Raw genomic sequence first — 22202 nt, forward strand, 5'->3', positions numbered from 1 at the left:
CAATAGACATCTTCTTAGTCCTTTTTTACAATTACAAATGTTTGAACACTACCACCATGGCTCCACTATATAGAAAGTGTTAAAAGCAGTTTGATGTTGTTTTCATCTGCATCGTAGATCATTGTATACATGAGTGAGACTTTTTAAAAGTAATTGCAGTCATGGGAAAATAGCAAAGCTGTTCCAAATGTCTCTGTCTTGCAATGATACATTTCCCTGGATGTGCAACTTAAACTGATCACTTCTCTTTGGTAGTTTAAACATTGAGTCAATACTGAGCACATTTTGTATCTGTATTGGATATTATGAAATATTTGAGAAAGATCTAATTGTGCATTGTTTAGTCTTGCTATGATGGCAGCAGCTGTAGCATGAGCATGGTAGTGTCTGCCTATTACTGTTAGGTAGTTGTTGTGATTCCCCTGGTCCACAACAGCCTTTGGCACTGGGAGAGAAAGCGGTCAGATGTGCTTAAAATATTGTATGTGACTGGCTGACTTGTTGAAAGATACTGTAAAACTACAGGTTTGTTACAGTAGCCATGAACCATGATATAATTATGTTCACACTGCGGCAGGGCTCCCACTAAAGTGCAGGGCACTGGAGCTTGTTATTTCTTGTCAGTTGGGTTTCATGAGTAGGACCTTTTGAAGGATGTTAGAGACTACTCGATGAGATGCATGCTGCTGTGTGGACTTGATCATTGAAGATGAACAGAATACTTCTTATGCCTTATCATTGTCTGACTGAAAGAAGATACATCATTAAATGTGGTTCAACTCTCTCCTGGAAAATCCTGGAAAAATGCTGCCAGGCAACAGATATAAAAACAGTAAATGTACATGGATTTTGACCAACATCGATTTGGAAAATTGATTAATTTGCCAATCTAGTCAAATCTGAAACCCAGAGGATTAGGTTCTAGGATCAGAAAACTTAACATAGGCCTATTAATATTTAAAAAACCTTCAAAATAAGATAATTTACATTTAGTGTTGTGCAATATTTCAAGCTGAAATATAGTTTACTATTAAGAATAATGTGAATCACTTTATGTGTTATGTCAAAGCTTGCCACCTTCTTAAATGCTGCACTTTATATGCATTCAGAATTGATTTCAAAATGATTGTACAATTGAAACTCTGAGTCAGCTTGCCTTTTTATCCACTTACTACCCTACTGAAAACAAGCAGTCCAGATTTAGATGCTTTTCAAGCAGATGCATGAACCCAGTTTGCTTGTGTTGCGTAACATACTGTATTTATCTACAATCCCTTTCGGAGCAGATGGTTCTTTCCTCACTGTTACTTCAGCTTCTGTCTCTTGTTATTTTATCACCATCCACGAGTCGGAGTGGGATTTAAAAAAACAAAAACATTTCTCTCATTCATTAATAATTCAACCTGCCTGATTAAAGGACTTAATTTCCTCATGTTCCATTCACACTGCATTGACAGATTAATGTACCTTATCTGTCCACAGTTAATTGATTGAGTAAATTAAGACCTGTCTGTTATTGATCAGCTGTTTGTTATATCTGCAATAATGAATGTGTTACTAAGCCACTGAGTAATGGAACTCCCAGTTCTTTTAACATAGTCATTCAATGGCTTCATATGTGTGTTAAGAACCAATACCATTTAAGTTACCAGTGTAGGTATGTGTTACTGTCGTTAAGATTTGGAGATTTTAGCCACACTCGGTTCTGGGAAAATAATAAGAAAAAAGGTTTCCCAACTGAAGAAATGGACCTGAAAACCATGTAAAGTTAGAACAACAACTTGAAACATATTAATGTGTGGTGCTATTAGTTTTATAAATGTATCTCGACTTTGTTCACATTTCATGTGGCTATTCTCTCTCTCTGGTATGAGGGTGGTGAGCCAAAATTCAATAAAGAAATCTGATAAATCAATAAATACTGATTTTAGTAGGTGTTACTGTAGCACACTGTTTTGACTCAAAGTCTGATTACTTTGGATGTAAGGGGACACAATCAATTACAGACTGCTTATCTTTATTTGTAGGTGTTTTGAGCCACACTTAATAAACTCTTCTCATATGTTCACCTGTTCCGTTAGTGGAAAGTATTTGAACAGTAAATAAGAAAAATAATACCAAAAAACGATTCATCTTAATGTGTGCTTGGTAAGAGAGTGCAGTCATAGCACACTAAAGAGAACTCAGCAGTGACTGTGTTTGGTTCAGGATTGCTATAGGACAGGCTAGACTAGTAAATGGCTGGGTTACATTTAATGCAGTTAACAGTCCCCTCTGGTACTAAACAAACTTTTATCAGTCCCTGTTCCTTCTTATCATTATGTTCAGCTGTAGAACTATAGACTACCATCCACTAGCCACAGAGATGAAAAGTGAAACAAAATTAAACCTGCCGAGAAAAGATTTGTACTTTCATATCATAACAATAAACTTGTATATGTCCACTGTGAAATACAAAGATAAAATCAAATTTAAATGTGTGCACTGCAAAATAAAATGTGGTTTTTTATTATATTTTATGCCTTCTTTATTGAAACGGAATAACGGCCCCTGCCTGCTTCTTTCTTGCACCTTGAATTAAGCTTTTATTAGACAATGTAACTCTATACGGCTTCAATTATCTACGTGCCCTGACAAGAACTCGTGCTAAGTTGTAAATTGTTCTAAAAACGGTTTGCTTAAAAGCCTTTGCACGATTGCTTTGTGTTGTTGAAAGTAATTTACTCTAAAATGGCCCTAATATGCTCCTTTTCTGGTTCATATTTGTATTTTGTGCCTCTATCTATTGTGACACGTTTTCATGCTTTAATGTTCAAAAAGCTCTTTATTTTTCTCATACTGCCTGTGCTGCAGCCCCTCTTTTCACCCTCAGTCTGAAACCAGAGCCCAGTCTGCTCTGATTGGTTAGCTGGTCCGGCTCTGTTGTGATTGGTCAACTGCTTAGAGATGTCCCGCCCCTTAGCCAATGTGTTGGAGCACTGGTCAATAGAAGCACGAGTGTTACGTAGTGATGTCAGGGAGGCGTGTGGTGCAGTGAGTTGTGCGTTGGTGTTGAGATCAGGGGGTCACAGGTTCAAACCCCACTGCAGTCAGCATGTCGTTGTGTCCCTGGGCAAGACACTTCACCCAAATTCCTCCTGTGGGGATTGCCCACAGTATTGAGTATGTAAGTCGCTTTGGATAAAAGCGTCTAACAAGTAACATGTAATGTAATAATGTAATGTAATGTCACACACATATGTTAGTGAAGTAAATAAAGGTGTCCAATCAAGGTGTTTAAGGAAGGGGGGTGTTATGTGGGAGAGAAGCTCCATATGGAGAGAACTTTGAGATTTTAGCTTTTGCAGATCATTTAAATGCTCAAAAACCTATATAATACAGTAATACAGTAATTACTACAATTACTACTAATTACTACTGTATTACTACAGTAATAAAGGCAACACCTCAATAGCAGCATAACAGGGCCTCTTTAATTTACTCTGCACCAATAAATAAATCTTGCCCTCTTTAAACATGTCGTTGCTAATAAAACATCCTGTCATTTTTCACTCTTGAATGGATATTTTAAAATACATTTTTAATTAAAAGATAACGACAAAGAGACACTGATGGGGTGCAAGTGTAGAAAGGAGCTACGTGAATATCTTTATCTCTCCCTTTTTCTCACCCATTTTCTTCTCTATCTTTTTTTTCCAGAGCACTTTTAAGTTTAAGTCAGAGAGTGACATTCACTTGGCAGAGCATCACAAGCAGGTGTTGTATGACGGTAAGTTGGCCAGCTCTATCGCCTTCACCTATAACGCCAAGGCCACTGACGCCCAGCTCTGCCTGCAGTCCTCGCCTAAAGAAAATGCCTCCATCTTTGTGCACTCACCGCACGCCCTTATGCTACAGGTCAGTTGCTTTGCTCCAAGCCCATTCTTAACTCTGTGTCACCCTCATAGATTTGAATTAATCTCCGGTGCACGCATTTTGAATTGTCATTATTAAGGTTTATGTTATTATCCTCACAGGATGTAAAAGCCACAGGGACTCACTCCATCCACAGTGCCATCCACTCCATTGGTGGGATACAGGTGCTGTTCCCGCTCTTCGCTCAGCTGGATTACCAACAGCTGAATGATAGCCAGGTGGAACCCACTGTATGGTAAGAAGCACACATGTTGGTACAGCACAAAGTTATCTTACTTTTGGTAAATCTGAATGTATTAGATTCATTGAATTGCAAAAGACAAAAGGTCTGTTTGGAGTTACATTTGATGGTATTTTGATCCTTAAACACCTGAACCCTTTTAGTGTATACAAGGATGTAATTGACTGATCAAAGATACAATGGGGTTTCTCCTAATTGGTATGTCATGTTGTGATATGATAACAGGCAGTAAAACATAACACAGAAATAAAAAGGAAATAGAACAAGACTATGTGTATGTCAGATAAATAATATGGTGATACAAGTCTTTCTGTATTACAAGTACTTAATCTTAATTATACTGTGTACATTAATTGTTTATATTGGTACATAATAATGTATCCAAAATAATCCACTGCCTGCTTATAAAACCAGCCTTGGTCAAGCTGTAGTCCAGTTTTTATTATTATCTCTACTCTCTGGTTTGGACTCCTCTCATCCCTGTCGTCCTGAGCTGGTCAGTCCAAAGCTTCCCCACTGTGCCCTGGATGCAGTCTGAGCTGTGCTCTAATCCTGTGTTAGTTTGAGGACAGCAGTAGCAGAGACGCGGGTGTGGCCACACAGCAGCTCAACCCCCTGATGCCCAAAGCTCTCTGCCTCTGTAGTCTCCTCTCCTCCCTCAATTCTGTCCGTTTCTCCCTCACTAGCATGTCAAGGGTATTTTCCTCACATTATGTCATTCTCTGCAATACTTGCTTTGTCCTTGTCTTGGCTTTTCAATTGAGCCCTTCTAAAGCTTGTAGAGCTGAGGAATTCAAAGCCTCTGCAAACAATTCACTCTCTCAAATGCCAGTCAATGTGCAGTGGCTTTTCTCAACAGCATCCCGGAATAGAGATCACAAAAATGGTCCTTTTGATAAAACATCTCATGTTACTCTAATCACGCCAATTCCAAACCAGCAGTGATATGAGTCGCTACTGTTCTGAACAATTTAAAGGTAGCTGTGTTTGCAGTGAAGTACCGGAGGCTAAACCAATAGCACACGGAGATCACTGTCACAATATTTTGTCCATGGCTCAGTTATTGCTCATTTGGAGCAACAAGCTAGAAAGGAGCAACTGCAAACTAACAAGGTAGACAAACAAACACAGAGCAGAGCGAAGTTCACATTCACTGTATATGTGTGTGTGCAGTATCTATGGACCAGCCGGCACATGAGTGATTGTGTCCTTGTGATTGTTGGGCTAGAGCGGAGGCCACTAGAGGATGTGGGGGAAAGCCGATTAAGAAGTGTCACTGAGCACCACTGTCACTCAGCCAAATGCTTCAACTGGAAAGCCCTCCAACAAAGAAAAAAGCAACGTCTTCAGAGCACTGCCTTGCCCCCATGAACGCTTTTTTCTTACCTAACACACACCCTGGTTCAATTCGCCCCCCCCAGACCACTCTCCCTAGAGAGACCCTCAGCGCGCTCAGGCTTTCTTCTCTTTCTTCTTCAAGAAGGATGAGAGTGTTGGGCTGGGGGTCCCAGCTGACTGCTGGCACCCTCTGAAATGACCTTGTTTATCCTGCCTCTGCCACACTGTGTCCTCATGCTGCTGCGGTTTATAGAATAATTCCTTCAGCACCTAATGACTGTGTGAATAGATGAATGTTGTATTTCCTGTGTGACATGTTATGTCTTCCTCTTTTTCAGTGCCACTCTCCTGGCCTTTCTGGTTGAGCTGCTCAAGAGCTCTGTGGCCATGCAGGAGCAGATGCTGGGAGGGAAGGGCTTCTTGGTGATTGGATACCTGCTAGAGAAGGTGTGGCAAAGCCTCCATTACATATTGAAAATATTTCCTAACCTCAGTGACACATCACTTTAAAATAACTTATCATTTCTATATTAACCCATTTCCCCACATCCATATAATATGCTCATCACAGCATGTTTTTTGTCCCTTTGAACTGTGATTTGAAGTGTTTTTTACTTACAAGCCCATCTGCTTTTGAAATCTCTTTTAACTTCCCCACTATCAAGGTGCACTGTATCTTGCCTGCAGTCTCCAAGGCCTGTCAACAGTCTGATCTCCCATCTCCTGTAGCAGAGTCCTGAATGTGTCTTTGAACTAAACAGAGCTAGAGGAAGAACTAATTCTCTTCCCCTTTCTCTCTTACCGCATCAATCTATATTTATCCATTTTGTGATGCAGATCTAGCAGCTTGCAGGCCTCCCCAGAGTGTGGGCTCTTTCGGAGCTCTGAGAAATGACTCCACTTTGTCACTCAGTGACTGGCCTGCCTGCTGGCTTCAGCTGCTGTTAACTAACAGCCAGACAGTCGGCATCTGAGAGCTGCGCTTTTTATCTTTTTGCTTCCTTCCCGCTGCCAGGTTTCACGCTTCCACATATCGTACCATCTGTTGGTGATCTGTTTATGCCACACATACTCTCTCCCCATTGCGTTCATTTTCCTTCTCTTCTGCCCTCACCAAGTCCCCCACTGGGCAGGGAACAGGTTTCAGAAAGGGGTGGTAACAGTATACGTAAAGTGACATATCCTGCAAGTTTCTGCAATGTCAAGTTTCTGCAACGTTTCGTAATTTAGTTTCAATCTTGTTTTGAGGTTTAGTGAAATAATAATTAAAAAGATCAATGTATCACTTATGCCAACCTGCTATCTGGCTGCAACAGAACATAAGAATAATCGACAGAACCAAGTAATCCTTTAAATGAACCTACACAGACGGGAATTGACAACATTTTCGAATGACAAAAAAGGACAGAGTAGATAAGACAAGACGGACAGTATTTTTTAATAAACATTATAGCTTAGTTACAAATGTTATAGCAGTAACTCAAACTACAATGATATACCTGAACATATGTATAATATATCCCTTTAATAAAAAAAAACATACACTGTATGTTCAATACGCCGGTTAAATTATCTCCACATCACTCTAGTTTATTCTATTGACATTTAACTGCTTAATTCTCACTTAAGAAACATCAGATTAATACTGCTTAGATTTGCTCGAATGTTATTAAGGGACATGGTCGATATTTCCCCCTGTTATTGACCACTTCTATAATTTACAGATGTATTTTTGTAACATTAAGGTGTTTACTACTGATGGGTACTGCAAAGAAACATTTCATTAACAGTTACTATGGGGTGTTGGTCTCATTATTAGTAAGTCAGTCAGAATCAGAAGAATATATACATGGTTAACGCAGAATAGGATGGGACATATTATTATTGTTTAACATGCCCTTGTGCTTCTTCCTACAGTCATCACGTGCACACATCACCAGGCCTGTATTAGAGCAATTCCTGTGCTTTGCTAAATATCTGGACAGCCTGGCACACGGAGCCCCCCTGCTGAAGCAGCTGTGTGACCACATCCTGTTCAATGCAGCCATTTGGATCCACACCCCTGCCAAGGTGAGCTCTCAGGGAATCCAGCCTCTAAGGGAAAAGTGTCCTGAGCCTTAGAGTTGAAGTGAATGCATATCAGGAGCTTTCAACCACAGAAGGCTTCACAAATCCTTTACATCATATTTCTGGAAATGTGGTTTAAAGTGTTCAGTGTTGATAGCTTGTATTACACTTATCAGTAGTCACAGTTTCAGTTTGGTAAGATTCTTGATGGCACTTGTGTTTGTGTAGGTGGAAACAAACAAAGTAGTGATGAAATATGTCTCGGATTAAAAATAAATAAATATATCTACCCATGTTTTTATAATGTTTTTTAACTAACATTTCAGAATCTGTTTTATTATTATTATATTACCAAGTAGGTTGACACATACGAGGAATTTGCTTTGGTGTATGTGGTGCATACAATGACACAGAAAGAAGAATACGTAGCGAAACTAAATGAAATGAAAATAGGACTGTTATGACAACTATTTTTAGACTATTATAACAAATAAACAATATGACAAATATGATATACTGTATTTAAAGTGGAGAGCTGTGCTGATTTAAAAGAGGTCATGTATTTATGAACAAAAGGAAAAATAAATAAAAAGTATTATTATGACTTGATGCTGTTTTCCCTTACCACAGTTTGGATTTGGTGCTCACATGACATTGACCCAGCCAGAGCCAAGTGTCTGAGCAGTGTAGTGGAGCTCATACCCCAGACATATTCTGACATGTATAAGTCATTGACAAGTCATCACTTGCTTCCACTTTCCTGTCTTCAAAGTTTTTGAAATGTTCAAGAGCCTCCTTCTTTCCATTATAAATAATGACCCATGAAAACCGGGATGAGGTATATCAAAGGAGTTGAGTTTGTGTGGCGAATGCATTTGCTTCAGGAATTCTGCTGATGGGCCGAACTATGAATAAATAAAAAGAGGAAATATATACAAAAGTGTCTCTAGGCTTGCCTGCAACACTTTAAAATAGAGCGTAGAGAAAGAGAGAGGAAAATGAGAAAAAGCGTGAGATAATGAAATGGGTTAGACCACTTTTAGCTACATCGGCACAGAGAGCTACTCTGGCTCTTTCCCTTAGGACATGCTACAAAGTCCATGTTTCCTCTGTTCCCTTCCTCAAGCTGCACAGGGTATGGAGAGCCAGCTGTGTGAATGATGGGAGCATGCAATATATGAATGAATTAAGTGCGCCTACTGACCCTGTCCTAGTAGACAAATACGATTTTGTAAGTGCATTTTACTGTTCTGTTCTCATGGAAATAACATTACAAACAGCATGGCGATCACTTACTTCCAGTGTTAAATTCAAGTAGCCTGAAACCACATCACATCATGTTCACATCGTATAACCACACTGCCACCTTTCATCATAATTTGTTTATATCATTCGATTTAATATCCTATAATTTATGACATAGGGGGAAAAGCTCTTGGTGCTTATAGCTAGAAGGACTGTGGTGGGATTAAGGATTCTTGTCAGGTCTGTTGCTAATTACAGAGGAAATGCTAATCATCAATGAACAGAGTGGAGCAGCGACAATTGTGACATTAAAAAATATAGGGTCATTGGCCATCCATATCATGAACCTACAATGATAATCTGCTCCGTGTGCAATCCACCACAATGAATGTCTTTAGTTAGTATGCATTGTATACGTTTTTGGAGAATAATTACGCATTGCACTTAATAACATATGTGTGTGTGTGTTTCCACTCCAGGTACAGCTGTCTCTGTACACATACCTTTCTGCAGAGTTCATTGGCACGGCAACCATCTACAACACAATTCGTCGAGTGGGCACTGTGCTGCAGCTCATGCATACGCTAAAGTATTACCACTGGGCCGTCAACCCTGCAGACAGCAGCGGAATCACACCAAAGGGTCTCGGTGAGTATATTTACCTTTCAAACTACGTTATTTTGCTTCTTTTCGGTGTGGAATTAGATTTGTTTTGGGTTCTTGTCTATATAAACCAGGGGTACTCAAATACAAATCTTAAAGGTCCAAAATAAATGTTTCAATAAGACAAAGGTCCGTTTATTACGGTCATTCAAACTTTTAAACAATTGCAACAAGATTCTTAACACGAGGTTGCAAAAACAAAAATAATCTGTATGCAGCAGTTTTCATTGTTATTGTGTCTGTGCTTGATCCCTCAGAGTCGCAGTGTAAGAGCTGCACAGTTATGAATAAAGGCAGCTGCACCCTCTTTCATTCAGCATTCCCAATCCCATTATTGCTTTATAAATGTCTTGCCCCCAGACCTGACCTCAAGGCTCCATCTTGGGGCCTCTTCTCTTTAACATCTACATGCTACCACTGGCTCAGATAATGAAGAACAACAAAAATAAGTTACCATAGCTATGCAGATGACACACAAATGTACGTAACAATTTCACCAGGAGACTATGCTCCAATTCAAACACTGAGTAAGTGCATTGAACAAATCAATGACTGGATGTGTCAGAACTTTCTCCAATTAAACAAAGATAAAACTGAGGTAATGGTTTTTGGAGCCAAGTCAGAACGTATAAAAGTTAGCGCTGAGCTTCAGTGTGCAATGTTCAAAACAACAGATAAAGCCAGAAATCTAGGTGTAGTCATGGACTCTGACCTGAGTTTCAACAGTCACATTAAAACTGTTACTAAATCAGCCTACTATCACCTAAAGAATATATCTAGGATTAAAAGACTAATGTCACAGCAGGATTTGGAAAAACTTGTCCATGCTTTTATCTTCAGTAGACTCGACTACTGCAATGGTGTCTTCACAGGTCTCACTAAAAAATCTATTAGAAAGCTGCAGCTGATTCAGAACGCTGCTGCTCGAGTCCTCACTAACACTAAGAAAGTGGATCACATCACTCCTGTTCTGAAGTCTTTACACTGGCTTCCTGTGTGTCAAAGAATAGATTTCAAAATACTGCTGCTGGTTTATAAAGCACTGAATGGTTTAGGCCCAAAATACATTTCTGACCTCCTGCTAAATTATGAACCATCCAGATCTCTCAGGTCTTCAGGGACTGGTCAGCTTTCTGTCCCCAGAGTCAGAACTAAACATGGTAAAGCAGCGTTCAGTTATTATGCTCCAAATATCTGGAACAAACTCCCAGAAACCTGCAGGTCCGCTGCAACTCTGACTACTTTTAAATCCAGGCTGAAGACTTTTCTTTTTGTCGCTGCTTTTAATTGAACTATTCACATCTTAAACTGCACTGTAACTTTTATCCATGTACTTTTTCTTTTAATGTTTCTTTTATTAGCTTTTCTTTTTAATGACTGATTTTAAATGCCATTTTCTTAATGTCTTTCATTTTTTGTAAAGCACTTTGAATTGCCTTGTGTTGAAAAGTGCTATATAAATAAACTTGCCTTGCCTTGCCTTGTGTCCACTGAGGTTCGTCAGGCCCAACACATCTTCAACAAACTCCCCCTTTGCCTCATCATAAAAACTCACAAACACCAGCAACTGAGCATTGTCAGTGGTGTCAGTGGACTCATCCACAGCTAAGGAAATGCACTGTGCAATTTTTAGTCCATCACAAAGCTGATTAATCAAATCACCAGCCAGTATTTATGTTCTTCTGGTTGCTGTGGAATCTGAGAGGGGGATTTGCTTGATTTTACCTGTTATTTCCTCTTTTTGTTTGCCTGCAACATGGTCTCCATCACTTCAGTCATGCATTCTTTTATACTTCAGTTATTATCCAGTGGAATGTCCTTACCTACTGGCCTAGTTAAATCAAAGTGGTTACTTTTTTTTGGCTGGGCAGTGTAGTTTTACACACCGTCTTATTTGACTTTCTCAGGACTTAAAACTGCAGACCCCCTCAAAGAAAAAAATATATTTACACACGTAAGGTCATCATCTTAATAGTTTTCTATGCTGCTCATCCGTGAGCAGAGCATCAAGTTGACATGTCTATTACAGCTGAATGCGGCGATTACCATTTTGTTCAGCAAAACGCCTCACAAACGTTACGTATTAAGATCAACAGCTTTAGTGCGTTTTGATTCAATGCTGAGTACAGCCAAACTGACAGTCTCTTCTCTGTCAGTGTAGACCGCAAATACCTCATTCCTTCAGCGCTTGGGTCCGAATGCTTCTCGTTTTGCGCCGTCCTGTTCAAATGAAATCGCCGCCAAACATATGTCCACGCTCGCGCCAGGACCGGGGGAGGGGTTACATGACGTGCATCTTGTGCTGCATTCACTTGCACTCGGACATTAGAGACTGTCTCTCATAAATGTTCGATGAGCCACAACTTTTCTTTCAAAACAAAGATGCCAACTGGGGTGGCAGCTGGGGTGGCAAGGCCTATTTTTAGGGTGTCAGTTAGGTAGGTGAAACTAGGCTACTAGCTAGTAGCTACAGTACAGATGGAACTAGATGAGCTGTTAACTCTCGCTCTGAATTTTTTTTTTTTAAACTCTCGCTCTGACTCAGACAGGTGGAAAGCATAGGTTGAAAGAGACACACACATTTTTCCCACCCGCATTCCGCGATGACCCGCCCTACTGTGCCTCTGATTCGCAGATTGTTGGGAAAAAACGCTGACGGGATGCTGAATGTGATTGGACCAATGCGTTGACAGACACACACGTTGTGGCGATGTCTCGCAGATAACACAGATAATACATATGAAAAGTATAATTTGCTCAGAGTCCAGAGACAGTTGTGGTTCGGTCCGGATCCGGACCGGAGTCCGGACTTTGAGGATGCTTGATATAAACTGTTTCCCATTTATCTGAAGGCTCATCCAAGTGAAGCTCCGTGTTTTTGGAAAGGAAATCATTGGAAACCAATCACGATCATTGTGTGCAGTCAAAAGCCTGCTATCAAAGTGCCTTCCTGAAATTGCAGCATCTCCCCCACATTTCAAATGACTCATCTCCACATGGAAGCACATGCCTGACAGCCGTTAGGACCATGGCCATCACAGGAGATGACAGTGAGGCAGACACGCCACATCAATACTGTCATCCCACTGGGGTGCTGGGTGTGGGTGTCAGGCCGCTGAAACCGGGACCAGTACTGTGACTGGTACCCTCTCTTTATGAGACAACAGCATGTCACAAAGCAGGCTGTGCTGAAAGCGAAAATGTCCTTGAACTGTCTTATCCGTTTTGCTTACCATTATCTTTTCTAAAACGATCCGTGTTGTAGTATAGTGGTTGTTTCCTAATGGTCGCTGACTGAGACCTCAGTGTATGCCTCACCTCATGAAACCTACTCCTTGATGTACTGAACAGTCATGTACGGAAGAGTATTAGGGCCACATAACAAATTTTTTTGTGAGGATTTGAAAAAAAATATTTATTTTTTTGTTCTGAGAAAAAAGTCAGAATTCTGACTTTAATCTCAGAATTCTGACTTTAATCTCAGAATTCTGACTTTTTTCTCAGAAAAAAAAAACATTTTTTTTTTTGGGAGAAAAAAGTCAGAATTCTGACTTTAATCTCAGAATTCTGACTTTTTTCTCAGAACAAAAAAAAAATATTTTTTTTGGGAGAAAAAAAGTCAGAATTCTGACTTTAATCTCAGAATTCTGACTTTAATCTCAGAATTCTGACTTTTTTCTCAGAAATACCGGTAACTGTAGAACCAGCTTCACTGCGATTTACACATTGCAGTAGGCAACAATGGAGGACGTGAGTGAATTTCTGCGCGCCAGAGGGGTCCAAGAGGAAACCATAATAAGTCATTTTACAACCATCTGCAATGTGTAAATCGCAGTGAAGCTGGTTCTACAGTTACCGGTATTTCTGACTTTTTTCTCCCAAATAAAATGTTTTTTTTTTTGTTCTGAGAAAAAAGCCAGAATTCTGAGATTAAAGTCAGAATTCTGACTTTTTTTCTCCCAAAAAAAAAAAATGTTTTTTTGTTCTGAGAAAAAAGTCAGAATTCTGAGAAAAAAGTCAGAATTCTGAGATTAAAGTCAGAATTCTGACTTTTTTCTCAGAACAAAAAAAAATAATATTTTTTTTCAAATCCTCACAAAAAAATGTTTTATGTGGCCCTAATCCTCTTCCGTAGTCATGTGAGATTACTTCCAAACTTTTTTTTTCCTGAATTCCATCAACATTGTTAGTACCAGTAATGATCTTCATCTCAAGTGAACATGACATTTATTATCACTGCAAGATGAAAATGATTCTCAGTGTCAGAGTTGGCTGGATGCAGCAGCATTTAAGCCTATTTATAAGCCACATCAAGGCACCTGGCCTAGATTTATGATCTGCTAGAGCTGGGAGTGATGCTAATTGATTTACCACTAATAGTGAAAGTGACCTCCAGAGTGAGGTTAGCTGGGATAATATGTGCACAGTGCACACACATTGGAAAGTTGGGTCAGTGCATGGGCCCCTCAATCAATGTTTTCCCCTGATTTGAATTTGTTCCCTATCCCATGTACTTACACAGTGCCAGGTCCCTTATCCCTTCTTACGCTGCGCTAGGAAACTTTACAAGGCTTAATAAGTGATGATAATTGCCGTAATACACCGACAGGACATTAAAACCAGCCTCATCCCCATCTCATCTGCTCCTTCATTTGAACACCTGGCTTTTAAAAACTCTCTGGTCCCACACAGTCAGTCCTGGCAGAAGTCTACCGCCCTCCCAAACCAAACCCATCATTCCTCTCTGATTTCTCTGAATTTCTGACCCAGCTCTGTTCTTTCTCCACCTTAGTCCTCCTACTTGGTGATTTCAACATCCACATGGACTCCACTGACTCTACAATAACTACAGACTTCACGGACATGCTTAACTGCTTCAACCTCATTCAACATGTCAACTTTCCGACCCATAACCGTGGCCACATTCTGGATCTTGTTTGCTCGACTGGACTAAACCTTCACCATCTGTCTGGCTCAGACCTCTTCCTCTCCGACCACTTAGCCATCACCATGACTATCAACATTCCCACCCCACCACCAAAGCAAAAACGCAAAATCAACTTCCGTAAATTAAGCTGTGTTTCAGCTACCTCGCTCTCATCCTCCCTCTCTGAAAAAATATCCACCACTCCCTTTGTGGACCTCCATAGCCCCTCTGATCTCACTGACTACTACAACAACATTCTGTCCTCCTGCCTTGACCAACTTGCACCCATAAAAACCAAAACAGTTTCCTTCACCCACTCTGCTCCCTGGTTCACCCCTAAACTCCGTCTGATGAAAACCCGTGCCCGGCAACTTGAAAGACTCCGCAATAAAACAGGTCTCACAATTCATTCTCAAACCTACAAGGACCACCTACAGCAATATAAAGATGCCCTCTCCCATGCCCGCACCACCTACTACTCTCAGTTAATCCACTCTGGCTCCGGCAACCCCAAAACACTCTTCTCCACAATAAACAAACTCCTCAGCCCCCTGGACACGACCACTCAGTCATTCACAGTAGACAAATGCAGCTCTTTTCTCACATTTTTTCAAAGCAAAATAGACAACATTACAGCAGCTTAACCACTACCCACACCAGCTCTCCCTCAAGCCACCTGCCCCCCCTTATCCTGCCAACCCCTGTCCCAGTTCTCCCCTGTCTCCACTACTGACCTCTCTGATCTCCTCACAGGAATGAAAACTGCCACCTGCACCCTGGACCCCATTCCCTCCAGCTTTGTTAAGGCCTGCCTTCCTACTCTCTCTTCACTACAGCAATCAACTCCTCCCTGTCTTCTGGCACCGTCCCTCAAAATAGCTGCCATCACCCCTATTCTGAAAAAACCCGGACTAAACCCTGACAACCCTAATAACTTCAGACCAATCTCGAACCTACCCTTTCTGTCAAAAGTTCTGGAACGCGCTGTAGCGTCACAACTCAAGCATCACCTCTCTGACAATAACCTCTATGAAACTTTTCAATCCGGATTCCGCTCAAACCACAGTACCGAAACTGCACTCCTCAAAATTACAAATGACCTGCTCCTCTCCTCCGATGCTGGTAACCTCAACATCCTCATCCTCCTTGACCTCAGCGCTGCCTTCGACACCATCAATCACTCCATCCTCCTCACCCGTCTTGAAACCACCTTCAACATCACCGGCACTGCCCTCTCTTGGTTCACCTCATACCTCTCTGACAGAAACCAGTTCATCTACATCAATAACTGCAAATCCCCCACCGCTCCTCTCCCCCAAGGTGTCCCTCAAGGTTCAGTTCTCGGCCCCCTCCTCTTCATCCTTTACCTGCTTCCCCTTGGTCACAAAATCCGCCGTCATGGACTTCAATTCCACTGCTTTGCCGATGACATCCAGCTTCTCATCTCCACCAAGTCCATCTCCACTGCTACCCACTCCATTCTGACAAACTGCATCACTGAAATAAAATCCTGGCTCCAACTTAACTTCCTGAAACTCAACTGCGATAAATCTGAAATAATAATCATTGGACAAAACAAGCTCACCACACCTATCCATAACTTCACCCTCAACATAGACGGCTTCCCAGTTCAAACCTCCCCTCACATCCGGAACCTAGGCATCATATTTGACCAAACCCTCTCCTACAACAAATACATCAAACAGATCACAAAGACAGCCTTCTTCCACCTCAAAAACATCGCCCGTCTACATCCATCCCTCTCTCCCACTGCTGCCGAAACCCTCATCCACGCCTTCATCACCTCCCGTCTAGATTATTGCAACAGCCTCCTCTACGGTTCACCTGCAAAAATCCTCAAAAAACTTCAATACAGTATATCCAGAACTCCGCCACCCGTCTACTCACCCACACCCGAATCCGTGAACACATTACACCCGTCCTCATCAAGCTCCACTGGCTCCCCATCCCCCAGAGAATTCAGTACAAGATCCTCCTGATGACGTACAAAGCCCTCCATAACCTGGCCCCATCCTACCTGACTGACCTCCTCCACAGACACACTCCCACTCGCTCCCTCCGCTCTGCTACTGCCAACCTCCTGTCCCTCCCCACCCGGACCAACCTCAAGTCCTGGGGCGACAGAGCCTTCTCCGTTGCTGCACCCACCCTCTGGAACTCACTACCCCAATCCATCAGAGATTCTTCCTCCCTCACAGCATTCAAAACATCACTCAAAACCCACCTGTTCAACACTGCATTCAACCACTGACCACCCCCCTCCCCCCCTATTTTCTGTTTTGTTTATCTCTTTTTGTATTTCTTTGTTATCTATTTTTTTTTTTTTCTCTTGTCTTTATTTTTCTTAACTCTCTGTCAAAGCGTCTTTGAGTTTCATGAAAAGCGCTATAAAAGTCCCATGTATTATTATTATTATTATGAAAGCCCAACCTAAATACAGCTCATGCTCTAGGATGATGAGCTATATTTAGCTGAGGGGGGATCTCATGAGTTTATTTCTATCACCAGTGGCGTTTTTATATGTACAAAAGTGGTGGGGCACAAAAAAACTTAGATGTCTACACATAAGCTTCTGCAGTGACGTGCAGTGAGGTTCATGGCTGGTGAGGCACTGACTCTTCAGGTTTACAAATATTATATTTTGACCTAAATCAAAATATAATATTATTTTCAAAAGCTTTTTTTGTCTGATGCTTCGATTAATTTTAAACAGACAGTTCAACAAAAGGATACCCAAAAAATTAAATTGTATCATTTAAATATTGAATTGTTCTCTCTTAGTAAGATCCCATTTTCAATAAAATTGCGGTCTTACCTTGACTTGAAGATGAAGTCCATTTGCCTATCCTTCTGGACAAAAATCTCTATTACTTTTTTGTAAAAGTCCTCCTTATCTTCTTGTAGTTTCAAAGTCTATCATAAATCTAATCGATAGATTTATGATTAGAAAATTATAAAAGTAGGGTAGACATGTGGATATTATCCGGCTGAACAAAACGTGCATTTATCTAACAGGTACGTTTCCCACAGATCTTATTTCCAGCTATTTTCTAAAATCCTATGGAGAAATCTCATTGCTTTTTTGTCGAGGGAAGCAATGCGCAGCTTACTTCCGGGTTTTAGGATGTGTCACTGCACCTCTCTCGTCTCCTCTTCACACACCACACTTTTCGCGGCACACGTACTTCGTACAGTCAATCAGCTCTGAATGATGTGAGATGACGTATGGTGGGGATGGCAACTCAGTGCCCCTATGGTCATTATTTTTTTGCCACACACATTAAATAGAGTGGCGAAGTCCCTCCCCTTCCGGTGGACCTCCATGAGACCTTATTTCGGAAAAATTATGTATTGAAGTCAATGGAGAGAGAAAGATTATCTTTCGATCCCGTTTGAATTGTGCCACGAATTACACGTAGGCTATGATGTTTGTCAATTTTTTTTATCGTAAAACTGTGAAGTAATACTTCACAAACAATTTTGAACTACATCTCTGATCTCCCACAACAACATACGTCACCAAGATGGCCGTCACTGTCTTGCTAAACAAGGGATTGACTACCCTCACTATCACCACAATGTAGCGTTAGCGTTAGCATTTCTCCCCGGGCCTTAAATGGTGTATTATAGAATGATCACACCGGTGTGACAGTACTCTTCAAAGGGTTCACGAAATATGACTACTACTCTTAGGCTACTGTTTAACATTTTGGGTTACTTAATGTTACTTCATGTTAAGGCTAATAAAAATGACAAGGCTAAGGCTGTAATGCTAACTAACGTGCTTACTAGCTAGATAGCTAACTTTATCCAGCCATGGTTGCGTTCCGATAATCCAAAAATTAGCTCCTAAATTCTAACCCTATCTCCTATTCCTTGACCTCTGAGTGAAACGTCACGGGGTTAAGGGATAGTGGATAGGAGAATTCAAAAGGATTTAGGAGAAGAGACTGTGGTACTAGAGAATCCGAATGCACTTTCACTATCCGACGTGTTTATGATGCGCCAGCGGACGTCATGAATGTGCGTCTGCTGCTGTGGGGAAACTATGGAAACTACAGTTTTCTATACAGCAGACTACAACATGGATGTTCAATAAGAACGAGGGACTACTGTAAACTCATCTAGAGACTCTGCACCGTGCTCTGATGCTGTTGTTTTATGTTTTATGAACGTGGACAACAGAGAAACATATTCTTCATGACCAAAGTTGTAATTGAAATAAAAAAGGAAAGTGAAACTTATGCTCGTCACCCTCTCCCTCCGGTCCACATATGATTGTATGAACTATTAAAAGATCTTAAAATAAATACAAATGTATTTATTATAAACGTTAGTCCTTAACATCTATCACTGTGTATATCACCATTCAAACATCTTTTAAAAGTTGAACAACCCCACACAGCTCAGTGAAATGTTGACTTTATTTGATCATTTCAGTAAAAACTAACGTTCATATTTCTCTTTTTGATTATAATACTGATGAACGTTCAAAACAAAGCACTTTGGCAACTTACCACATACGTTTTAAAATGCTTAATAAGCACCGTAACTTTCATGATATCATTTCTCCCATTATCGTTTGTGTCCGTGAACGGCCGACTGTTGAGTGACGGCAAATGCTGCGGCTGCAATGCATTGTGGGGCAGCATTTTCTCCTCTCCTTTCGGCTAGGGAGGTCCAGTGGTTCCTAAGCTAAAGGAGGTTATAAAGGAAGTTTGAAACCTCCTTTCCTTTCATTTGGAGAATTGGAACGGCACTTATCATGGCTGCCAGTGACGTACTTCCGGGTCATTTCACTTGGTTAGGAAGTTTCCTAAGCTAAATGGACTATTGGACTGGGCCCCAGGTCCTTTCATCAGACGGGAAGCGAAAGAACGAGCAAGACCCATTGCTGGTATGATAACAACCTGGTACTAAGCACACAAGGCAAGGCAAGGCACGTTTATTTATACACAGGCATCTTGTTAAAGTTATCTTAGCTATCTCTTATATTTAGTGGAGGAAAACAATTGTGACATCACTTACGCGACTCTGGGATTTGTAGTCTTTCTAGTTGCATATTAAGAAATGTACGTACGTATGTAAGAAACAACATGCTCCCGGCCCGTTCATTGCAAACGCTCCGGAGGGACGTTTATTAAAAAATAACCCTCTCTGGAAAATCCTAAATTGTGGAATAGTTTGGCCATTAAAATGCTTTTTGATTTGATTTCTGGCGAGAAGTGTATATTGTACTCTTAGAATCCACGTCCAGTCGATGTGTAGGATCTATAGTTTGATAGATATTACGAAGATGATTTGAGGTCTCGACAGGATAACGTGTATATGCGGCAGCTTCCATGTAAAGTTAGCGTGGGTGAAAACAGTTTTTCCGGTCTCCGGTCAGTTTTCATAATAAAACCGGATGTATTCCCCTCACTGTCAAATGATTACACAGTGATATCTGCATTACTCATCCACTAAAAAACATCAGTGTATCCTTGTTAATTACACAATATTGATTGGTTTAAATTGTGTACAATGCTTTTGTCTTTTTAACCTTCGATTCAGAGAAACAAATAGTTTTTTCGGAGTTAAGACACTACAGATTCCGAAGACACTACACTACCCAGAATCCCCAGCTATCGTTTGGGACTAAAACATCCGCCATGCTTTACAAACCCTGTGATTAGTCATCAGGCCCTGTGATTGGATGTTGGAGTGGCAGTGCGACAAGGTTACGCTGAGCGTCACAGCTCTATGAAATGGAATGGAACCACGGCAGACTTCCCAAAACTCCCCCCAGAACTACACATGCTGGCTATTGTGTGTTTCGCAACATGTTCTATGGCACGTCTCTTTATAATACGTTTTCGTATTTCCCACAATTAGAAGTTGCCAGTATTAAACTGTGTACACCCTGGAGGTTTAGGGGATACCAAACACAGTGGTGTTATCAAATTTAAAACATAATTAATAAATGGGTGTGGTGACACGTTATTGGACATAATTCACCTTGCTTATTGTGTTGCCACACGGACCCTTTAGTGGGGAACACCTGTAGCTTTAGCTGCCATTCCTGCTAGCTCATCAGGCAGAGCAATGCATGTGTTAACCTCTCTGAAAGTAATGGATAATAAAGATTGGAACTCCATTCTTAATACACCGCCTCCGACTCTCTTTTCACGGCACTACACTGGTGACCCTGACGTTTCCGAGAAAGTTTCCGGAAAATTAACGAACATGGCTGAGCGCGATGTTTTCATAAAGCTGCCGGAATTCTGGGAGCACGCCGCGGAGGCATGGTTCGCACACGTGGAAGCACATTTCGCCTGCCGACAGGTCCGTGACGGGGACCTAAAATACTACCATGTGGTAGCAGCGCTGGGGAGCTCCACGTCGTCCAGGTTGGTGGGATTCATCGCAGCCCCCCCACATCATGGCAAATATGAGGCGATTAAGGCCCTTCTCCTTAAGACATTTAGCTTATCTGCTAAGGAGAGGGCCCGCCAGATACTTGACATTCAAGGCCTAGGAGATAGCAAGCCATCCCAGCTAATGGAGAAAATGCTAAATCTGCTAGGGGGGGAAGATCCCCGGATTTTATTCACGGAGATTTTCCTGCGTCACTTGCCTCCCCGGGTACAGACGGCGCTGGCCAACACGCCTGTCACGGAGCCCCGTGCTTTGGCTGAGGAAGCGGATCGTTTTTTCCTGGCTACGCAACAGCCCGGGGCAGAGACGTTAGCCGCGACGCTCAGCGGCCCACCGGCAGTCAAGAAAGCGTGGCGGAGGCCGGACACGGCTGTGGCTAGCCGGCGTGGAGACGCCGGAGAGTGCGTTTACCACGCACGTTTTGGGACAAGGGCGAAGAGATGCATCGCTCCGTGCAGCTACAAACCCCCGGGAAACGGAGGGGCCGGCGCTCAGTAGTGGCTCTGAGCGTCGGCGGCACGTGCAGGCTCCTCTTCGTCAGCGACAGCGTTTCGGGGAGCCTGTTTCTGTGTGACACGGGCGCTCAACGGAGCGTAGTTCCAGCGTCGAGTGAAGACGTCGCCCGTGGGGGGCACGGACCGCGATTGACGACGGCTAACGGCAGTCCCATTCGCACGTACGGCGTGAGGCCTATGTGTTTGTGCATCGGAGGACAGCGTTTCAGCTGGGATTTTGTGACAGCGGACATTTCTTTTCCCCTCCTCTGAGCGGATTTTTTGTGTGCTCATGGACTCTTAGTGGACGTTAAGAATAGGCGTTTGGTTGATGCCTTATCGTTTTCTTCCCTCGTGTGCACACTTGGCAGCGCAGCTTACGACGGGCTGTCAGGCTCGCTGTCAGGTGCAGACACGTTTCTCAGACTGTTGGCCGAGTTTCCAGACCTGTCACTACCCACCTTCTCTGCGCTTACCACTAAGCATGGCGTGGAACACCACGTCACTACCGGGGGGTCTCCTGTCTACGCCAGGGCCCGGCGGTTGAACCCTTCTAAGCTGGCTGTAGCGAGGGCGGAGTTCGCAACCATGGAGCGCCTGGGCATTGTCCGCCGCTCCGACAGTCCTTGGGCTTCCCCCCTGCACGTCGTTCCCAAATCGAACGGCGGGTTCCGCCCGTGCGGGGATTACCGCCGACTCAACGACGCCACTACGCCTGACCGCTATCCGGTGCCGCACATTCAGGACTTTTCGGCGCATCTGGCCGGTACGGGGGTGTTTTCCAAGGTGGACCTGGTGCGTGGATACCACCAGGTGCCCATGCACCCCCTGGACATTCCCAAGACAGCAGTGATAACGCCTTTTGGACTTTTTG

General features: G+C 42.2%; 1 protein-coding gene across 5 annotated transcripts in view; it reads left to right on the forward strand.

Annotated features, from left to right (window-relative positions):
* Positions 1-22202, forward strand: part of nbeab (neurobeachin b) — a 219441-nt gene that overhangs the window by 69272 nt on the left and 127967 nt on the right. For 3 of the 5 annotated variants that reach the window (XM_034207128.1, XM_034207130.1, XM_034207129.1), the window contains exons 9-13: positions 3700-3897; positions 4017-4150; positions 5833-5941; positions 7412-7564; positions 9286-9454. In XM_034207128.1, the coding sequence (XP_034063019.1) occupies positions 3700-3897; positions 4017-4150; positions 5833-5941; positions 7412-7564; positions 9286-9454 (763 nt within the window). Of the gene's footprint in view, positions 1-3699; positions 3898-4016; positions 4151-5832; positions 5942-7411; positions 7565-9285; positions 9455-19272; positions 19315-22202 lie in introns of those variants that run through there. The other 2 variants (XM_034207131.1, XM_034207132.1) reach the window with 2 other exon arrangements.

This window comes from Gymnodraco acuticeps, unplaced genomic scaffold (assembly GCF_902827175.1).
Source record: "Gymnodraco acuticeps unplaced genomic scaffold, fGymAcu1.1, whole genome shotgun sequence".
NCBI classification, from domain to species: Eukaryota; Metazoa; Chordata; class Actinopteri; order Perciformes; family Bathydraconidae; genus Gymnodraco; species Gymnodraco acuticeps.